At 45.8% G+C, this 9,151-nt stretch overlaps 1 protein-coding gene across 1 annotated transcript in view; it reads right to left on the bottom strand.

The window, feature by feature from the left end:
- Positions 1 to 369: 369 nt before the first annotated feature.
- Positions 370 to 9,151, bottom strand: part of LOC311104015 (uncharacterized protein) — a 39,163-nt gene continuing 30,381 nt past the window's right edge. Inside the window, exons 3-8 of the mRNA XM_084145662.1 lie at positions 8,596 to 8,676; positions 6,802 to 6,881; positions 6,446 to 6,524; positions 2,240 to 2,267; positions 1,882 to 1,965; positions 370 to 1,219 (exon numbers count right to left, since the gene is read on the bottom strand). Coding sequence (XP_084001788.1) covers positions 384 to 1,219; positions 1,882 to 1,965; positions 2,240 to 2,267; positions 6,446 to 6,524; positions 6,802 to 6,881; positions 8,596 to 8,676 — 1,188 coding nt within the window. The 3' untranslated portion in view covers positions 370 to 383. The remainder of the gene's footprint in view (positions 1,220 to 1,881; positions 1,966 to 2,239; positions 2,268 to 6,445; positions 6,525 to 6,801; positions 6,882 to 8,595; positions 8,677 to 9,151) is intronic.

Below are 9,151 nucleotides of genomic sequence, written 5' to 3'. Positions count from 1 at the left end.
GAGCTGTTTGAAGAGCGGAGGATAACAGTAAACACTCCATGACACAAGCCATGTGGTACTGTAGTCTCAGAGGATACCAGTGACATTTTAGATGAGGAGCAAAGGCACGGTTCTCTGGAGCACACCCTGTGCATTTTAGACAATGTTGACCATTGAGAGAGAGAGAGAGAGAGAGAGAGAGAGAGAGAGAGAGAGAGAGAGAGAGAGAGAGAGAGAGAGAGAGAGAGAGAGAGAGAGAGAGAGAGAGAGAGAGAGAGAGAGAGAGAGAGAGAGAGAGAGAGAGAGAGAGAGAGAGAGAGAGAGAGAGAGAGAGAGAGAGAGAGAGAGAGAGAGAGAGAGAGAGAGAGAGAGAGAGAGAGAGATTTTGGCCAGTGTATGCAGCATCACATGATAGAGCAGCACTTGGTCTTGTGTTCGGATTCCCTCTTTCCTGTTTCCTCTGCTCTGTAGCGTGGGGTTGGTCTGGGGGGATCATCCTCATGTCCCAGATCCTCAACCTCTTCCTGAGTGTAGCCCAGGATGGCAGGTGGGACAGAGCCTTCCACAAAGTCCACCAATCCACTCATGTCCTCTTCATCATCCTCATGCCCCACAGCCTCAACCTCTTGCTCAGTGTAGCCCAGGAAGGGTTCAGTCTCAGACCCAAGAACCGGAGACTGAAGAACAATCTCCTCCTCACCCACGTCAGAAATGATCACCCGCTCCACCTTCACCAACTCTCGATCATCCTCATGGCCCAGACCCTTGCTCTCTGCCTTTACCTCAGTGTAGCCCAGGAAGGTCAGTGTGACAGCGCCCTCCACAAGGTCTACCTGACCTACTCCTACCTCCTCGTCCATCTCATCATCCCCATGCCCCTCAACCTCTTCCTCATTGTAGCCCAGGGTTGTTGGTGTGGCAGGGTCCTCCACAATGTCCACTTCCTCTTCCATCCCACCACCAACCTTTATCTCCTCCTCTGCCTTCTGTTGTGGTACAACTGGGACCTCATCTAGCAGAACTTGCATCCCAACATCGTTGATGACACTGAGGATCTGTCCCAGCTCCTCAACAGAAGGCTGCCCCTCTTCCCCGCCGACGTGGTGGACGCTCTTCCTGCTGTCATTGAACACCGTCTCCCCCAAGGCCCCGGGTGCTCCAGACACGGGCACCACAGACCTGACCTTGGTGACCCCTGTCTTTGAATCCCTCTCCACCTGCACCGCAACCATCCCCAGCACTGCAACACAGAGGAGGGAGAAATTATCCAGGGCAATATAACAGTCAAGTCACTATATTTGGAATCATGGTCAGAGCATGGATTACCTGGGCTACATAAACATAAAATATTAATGTTATATTCTCCACATACCACTACTCAAATACTATCAATATAGCCTTTCCCCTAAAGCAAGGCCTACATTACCAGAAGGTGAAGGGTGAGGAGGCACATTTTTGTGGCATATGTCAGAGCCCTCTTTGCTAATGTCAGCCTGCACAACATGAGTAAACAACACATGGTCAATGTGCAGCCTCACAGTGCACAACCCAGTACCCTTTCCACTCTCCATAGCCCCCAGCATGCATCAGAAATGTACCAAAAGAAACAAAGTGGGCTAAATATAACTATCGCCTGCATTCTGCTCCAGCCCTTCACCCCAGCCAACCACATCGTTAAGCCTTACCCTGGAGGCAAAACCCAGCCACAGGAACAGGAAGTCAAGGTCCCTCCACTCAGTAAATACACACATATTGAGAATAATATGGAGAGAAATATGGTTTCCCTCATAGCGAAGGTATGTATAGATTTTCACTATGACTGGGCCTGTCCCAAATCAATGGTGTGGAGGATGATGATGAGCACTATCACATTTCTGTGGTGGACTCCTCCCCGTACAGTACCTGATCGACCTTCCAGTCCATTCTCACGGAGAACCCTCTCCATTATTGGCCCAGGGATCTGACTCCCAGCAGCTTTGATGATGTCTAAAGGATAAAGATACAGTGAGCTAATACAAAACCATTGTACTGCATCTTTCCATATACAAAGGCTAATGTGCTGTGCGACAATCATGCGTTTGAGTTATATCATATCAATTATAAAACAATCACAGCTGTGGCTTCATTCTGTCATCCTGATTACATTAATGTCAGTCAGAAAGAGATGAAAGAACAGTCACATGCAGGATGGTCTAAGAGAAAGTGAGAGTGAAAGAGATATCCAGGCCTAGGGCTAAAGGACCATGCAGGTGAAGCTTACCTGGTATCCCACCCTCTTCAATGTCAGCCTATGGGGAAACAGAGGAGACCATTTTAAGTGGAACCCCAGGTCCAATCGGTGCTACAGTCACTGTCTCCCCCAAACACTTTACTCTTCATCCCTGATCTCTCCCAGGCCCGACGCACTGCCATAAATATGTCACAGTAATCATTAGAGAAGTGTGGCGCTGGGCTCAGCTTCGTCACGCCATGAGCGTTAGAGATGAATACCACACTGACTGTCCTTACCAAGTGTGAGCTAAATATGGACCATACATGAACCTGAATGTAAAAGTTCACGTAATGGACCAATATATTATATACACTAAGTGTACAAAACATTAGGAACACCTGCTTTTTCCATGACAGACTGACTAGGTGAATCCAGGTGAAAGCTATGATCCCTTATTGATGTCACCTTTTCTAAATAAGCCATGGATGGAGATAGGGATTTGGACTTGTGGTTTTACTTAATTCTCCGTACTGGACAATGATTATAACAGCAATTCTGATCCAACCCTAAATTCATACATTGTGCCTCTGGCCTGAGAGGATGGAAGTTCAATATGTAGCTAGATGTACAGTGGCTTGCGAAAGTATTCACCCCCCTTGGCATTTTTCCTATTTTGTTGCTTTACAACCTGGAATTAAAATGGATTTTTTGGGGGATTGTATAATTTGATTTACACAACATGCCTACCACTTTGAAGATGCAAAATATTTTTTCTTGTGAAACAAACAAGAAATAAGATAAAACTTGAGTGTGCATAACTATTCACCCCCCCAAAGTCAATACTTTGTAGAGCCACCTTTTGCAGCAATTACAGCTGCAAGTCTCTTGGGGTATGTCTCTATAAGCTTGGCACATCTAGCCACTGGGATTTTTGCCCATTCTTCAAGGCAAAACTGCTCCAGCTCCTTCAAGTTGGATGGGTTCCGCTGGTGTACAGCAATCTTTCAGTCATACCACAGATTCTCAATTGGATTGAGGTCTGGGCTTTGACTAGGCCATTCCAAGACATTTAAATGTTTCCCCTTAAACCACTCGAGTGTTGCTTTAGCAGTATGCTTAGAATTATCCTGCTGGAAGGTGAACCTCCGTCCCAGTCTTAAATCTCTGGAAGACTGAAATAGGTTTCCCTCAAGAATTTCCCTGTATTTAGCACCATCCATCATTCCTTCAATTCCGACCAGTTTTCCAGTCCCTGCCGATGAAAAACATCCCCACAGCATGATGCTGCCACCACCATTTTTAGTCTCATCTGACCAGAGTACCTTCTTCCATATGTTTGGGGAGTCTCCCACATGCCTTTTGGCAAACACCAAATGTGTTTACTTATTTTTTTCTTTAAGCAATGGCTTTTTGCTGGCCACTCTTCCGTAAAGCCCAGCTCTGTGGAGTGTACGGCTTAAAGTGGTCCTATGGACAGATACTCCAATCTCCGCTGTGGAGCTTTGCAGCTCCTTCAGGGTTATCTTTGGTCTCTTTGTTGCCTCTCTGATTAATGCCCTCCTTGCCTGGTCCATGAGTTTTGGTGGGCGGCCCTCTCTTGGCAGGTTTGTTTTGGTGCCATATTCTTTCCCTTTTTTAATAATGGATTTAATGGTGCTCCGTGGGATGTTCAAAGTTCCGGATATTTTTTTATAACACAACCCTGATCTGTACTTCTCCACAACTTTGTCGCTGACCTGTTTGGAGAGCTACTTGGTCTTCATGGTGCCGCTTGCATGGTGGTGCCCCTTGCTTAGTGGTGTTGCAGACTATGGGGCTTTTCATAACAGGTGTATATATACTGAGATCATGTGACACTTAGATTGCACACAGGTGGACTTTATTTAACTAATTATGTGACTTCTGAAGGTAATTGGTTGCACCAGATCTTATTTAGGGGCTTCATAGCAAAGAGGGTGAATACATATGCACGCACCACTTTTCCGTTATTTATTTTTTAGAATTTTTTTAAACAAGTTATTTTTTTCATTTCACTTCACCAATTTGGACTATTTTGTGTATGTCCATTACATGAAATCCAAATAAAAATCCATTTAAATTACAGGTTGTAATGCAACAAAATAGCAAAAACACCAAGGGGGCACTGCAAGGCACTGTAGTAGACTAATGTTAACTAGCTGGCTCATCGTTGCCCATGAAAGTAAGTTGGGCTAGCGAGCAAACATTTTAGCCAGATAGCCTAGGACAACAAAAACTAAAAGCGTGTACTGTATGACAAGTCGTAGACCGTTTCGGCAACATGAAAGAGAGGAGGATGGCATTGGGGTTTTTCTACAAGTAGGGTGAGTCAACATGCACACACATCAGTACCATGGACAGCTGTACGTTGATTGGACTAAATCGTTTTTGGTATCTTTTAGTTGTCACTGTATTAGACTAAGCATAGGTGATTTGATGTTGAAATGTTGAAGTTGAAATGGTGCTGGAATAGTGGAGGCAGCTCCTGTTTTATTTGCGACATGCAGTAACACTCCGGTGTTCTAAATCAACAGTTGTTTAGTAGTCCGAAAATGTCGGAAACATTAACTTGCTTGACCATGCTGTAGGTCATGTAACTGTTTGTTACATGCAATATGTTTTGTGGACTTCACCGGACAGATGTTGCTCTCCGGTTTTGTGATGAAACAAAGGTGTGGTTGAATTTATGCTGCCACTGTGGCTTCTTATTGTCTCGGCCTTAGGCCTATATATCAAGGTGTCAAGGCATATGAACTAACAGCTTATAGAGCAAACAACGCAGTTATCACAACACATACATTTTAATATGGCATTTCTTTCTGGCTTGGCTTCCCCAGAGATTTTACCCACGCACCGCTACTGGTGGAATGCTTTTGACCCCTTTGAGTCCATGCCCGACGAATTGAGGCTGTTCTGAGGGCAAAGGGGGGTGCAAATCAATATTAGGAAGGTGTTCCTAATGTTTTGTACACTCAGTGTATGTTCTCCTGTAGAGTTCACAGTTGGTACGGGGTCAATGTCCTGTCAGTTAATAGATAGACAACCTTTAGGGCTCCCTTAATGTGTAGGGCTATAATGTCGCTAAATGTCAAAGAGTTAAGAGTTTTCCATAGGGTAGCGTACTACATACACTCCAACTAACAGGGGATTGGCACTTGCAATTTAATGTGGTTTGATTTCCAAAGGGAGGCAGAAACAAATCTGTTGAAAAGGTCATAACTGTATGACCAAGTGGATACTTTACTATAGAGAAGAGTGGTGTCTGCTGAATATTAATTCTCTGTAGAATCAAAGACTTAGTGAGGAAAAAGATCTTGAACTGCTGTAGTTGTGAAATATTGAAGCTATTTATATTACACAGTTTCAAACTGAATCAGCTGTTATTGATGTTAAAACATTGAGACTATTGAGTAAAACAGACCATTGGGGTAAAAAAAAGTATACTGAACAAAAATATAAACACAACATGCAATAATTTCAAAAGACTTTACTGAGTTACAGTTCATAGAAGGAAATCCGTCAATTGAAATAAAGTCATTAGGCCCTAATCTATGGATTTCCCAAGTGGGCCCCATCCACTTCGGAGCCAGGTCCACCCACTGGGGAGCCAGGCCCAGCCAATCAGAATGAGTTTTTCCTCACAAAAGGGCTTTATTACAGACATAAATACTCCTCAGCACCCCCTGTCCCCCTCCTCAGACGATCCTGCAGGTGACAATGTCGGATGTGGAGGTCCTGTACTGGTGTGGTTATGCGTGGTCTGCGGTTGTGAGGCCGGTTGGATGTACTACCAAATTCTCTAATACGACGATGGAGGTGGCTTATGGTAGAGAAATGAACATTCAATTATCCGGCAAAAGCTCTGGTGGACATTCCTGCAGTCAGCATGCCAATTGCATGCTCCCTCAAAACTTGAGACATCTGTGGCATTGTGTTGTGTGACAAAACTGCACATTTTAGAGTGGCCTTTTCTTGTCCCCAGCACAAGGTGCACCTGTGTAATGATCATGCTGTTTAATCAGCTTCTTGATATGCCACACCTGTCAGGTGGATGGATTATCTTGGCAAAGGAGAAATGCTCACTTTCTATGTTGCGTTTATATATCTGTTCAGTATATATTGGGGAAAATCTGATAAGCTATTTAATATGGAACTGAGGTATTTTAGTTGATTTTAGTATATTAGAAATCATATTGAACCTCAGGTTCTCAGAATTTATCTGCTTTCTCCACTTGCCTGGCTGTGGTTCTGGGCATTGGTGACTGTGTAGCTTGTGGATTCAATGACCTCCACTATATCCTCTTCAGTTGGCAACCTAATACACATACATACACACGATGATGACCGTAACATCCCATGACACATGAAACCAACACATTAACATACAAACGCATTCACACATACAATACATACATGCAGAGGCATGACTACAGTTCAGGGGAGGGTCCGTATCAAGTGCTTTATGTAAGAGATATATAAACATCTGAGCATATTAACTCCCTCAGCCAACAGGCATGGGTAGTGATAGGTTGTGTGTGTGTGTTTGTGTGTGTGTGTGTGTGCGCGCTGTGGGTGTGCCGTGGGTGTCTCACTCCTCTGTGTAGTCCTCAGCGCTGCGCCCAGGGGCAGGCTGAGGGTTCTCGCTCAGCCACTGGTCCCTCAAGGACTTCCGCTGTGAGGAGAGATATGGAGAGAGAGAGAGGGATGGAGAGAGAGAGGGATGGAGAGAGGGAGAGAGAGGGATGAGAGAGAGAGGGCGAGAGGGATGGAGAGAGAGTGAGAGGGATGGAGAGAGAGAGAGAGGGTTGGTGACTATGACTAGGGTCTGCTGTGTCCTGTGCAGTTAGCATATGCATGGAACGGCCTACGCTCTGAGCCATATCGCTCAGCATGCAGCTCCCCCACCTGCCAGCTCATCCTTTCAAAACAAGCCTATTCTCCCAAATTCCCCATAGCAGAAAAAGCAAAAAACAACAAAAGCCTTCTGTCTCTATGAATACTGAAACGGTCATCCAGTATGCAGTAACCAAAACAAACAGCCGCTAGGCACAGAGCTCTGGCTGCCATTTTGGATCACCAGCAAGATGAGTGAGGCCAAGAGCCTGGTGTTGTCTGTCTGAGAGGGAGAAACTGCCCCCAACTCCGGCTCCCTCACAGGGAGGGCTCAGAGAGCCACACATCCTCGAACCCGGGTGAAGGCTTGATCACAAGGGGTCTGATTGAGACTGACAATAATCAACCTGACCATGTACATTTTGAGAGTGTTTGTAAATGGACCAACCCGTATTGGCTGCGACTCAGTGAGTTCCCTTTCAACCTTTGAAGTAGAAACCTTCCAGAGCCCAGAGGTACAGTAAAGGAGTGACTTTAAGGAGGGGTTCTCCTGTCATTCCAACTCGGGTATGACAACACCAAGCCGATGGGTGAACATAGTCCTACCTGGCTCCAAGCCTCATCAATTAGCCATACGACGACGTGGGAAGTGTGAGAGGAAGCCGAGCCACAACAACAGACAGACAGTGGTGACAATGACACAACAGTATATTGGAGTGGTGGTGACACTAAGTGTGCCTTGTTCACGACTATTTGCCAGGACAGAAACCCTTTGGATGGAACTTATGTGACCGCTCCATGCGGGCCAGTCTCTTACTGTGCTCAGGGTCAGATAATAATGTAAGACAGGAGGGGAAGTGAGCTGTGAATAACTGCTGGGCTAAGTGGGAACAAGAGACTGTTCTCACACTTCACACTGAGGAGGAAGAAGGAAGCCCTGTGGCTTCAGACAACTCTCATTCCTCTGCCATGTGTATGGCTGGTGCCACCAGCACAGCACACATCCTCAGGCAAACCCAGTAATGTAGAGTAGACTGTTTGTGTGGGCGGCTGCCTGAGTGTTATGTGTTGATGGAGCGGTTCTAGCCACTCCACCACTGATCAGACGTGAAGAAGTTAATGGGATCAGTGCTGCTGGTCCCAGTGGAGGAGAGAGTTACTGACAAAGATCAACACAATGCACAGTTCTCTCTCTCTCTCTCGCTCACTCTGACTCACTCCCTCCCTCTTTCTCTACAACCACCTCATCATTTCAGTTTCTCTCTTTTCATGTGATTTCTCTCAGTTACAGAGATCATGGTAAGATTATGTGCAGAAGAGAGGTGAACAGGAAGAAGGAAGAAAATACTGTTATAGAGGAATAGAGTGGAGCTCAACATTATGCCTCAGGACGCCTCATGGTGTTAGGGATGTTGTCTGGTGGTGTTATGGAGCTAATTGTGTTGATCATCACACAGGAGGGCTCCACCCTGGGCATGTGAACCAGCTGCCAGCCATGTGGCTCCCTGGCAACAGGACAACAGGGAAGCACAGACAGACAGATCCAGACAGACCTTGCGCTGGGCCTGCATCAGCCACTCCTCCTCCATCTCTCTCCTTGCTTTCTCGTCCTCCTGCTGCTTACGTCGCTTGTCCTGGTGAAGGGAGAAGAAGAGAAAGAGACCAACAAAGAGAGAGATTTAGGGCTGAGTGGAGGTAGAGATATACTTATGTTCCTGAACCTTATGAGGAGCACTTCCTGTTAAGCATCTCAGACGTGTGTCACCACAGAGACACAGAGTCCCACAGCTCACACTGCTTTAAGCTCTACTGAGATAGTCATAGTTCTCAATTGAATGAGGCTAGTGAAGGATAAGATAACACCACAACTACAGTACAGTACTGTATATCATACTACAGTATAACTTTAAAGCTGTGACAGTCGATTACAGTGACAAGCCCCTTAGTCATATCTGCTGTTGACCTGTGTAACAGCTGGTTCTTTAAGGTCAAAGTGCAGAGAAACGGAGATGAAGGAGCAAGGCTAGGAGCATGTGGGCATGCCAGCACTCCATCTTCATGAGCTAGTCTGACAGTAACACACATATCACACATCCTGCACATTCATGC

This window comes from Coregonus lavaretus (assembly GCF_964263955.1).
Source record: "Coregonus lavaretus genome assembly, chromosome: 28".
NCBI lineage: Eukaryota > Metazoa > Chordata > Actinopteri > Salmoniformes > Salmonidae > Coregonus > Coregonus lavaretus.
Note: the sequence above shows the minus strand (reverse complement) of the source record. Positions and strands in the feature narration are given on the sequence as shown.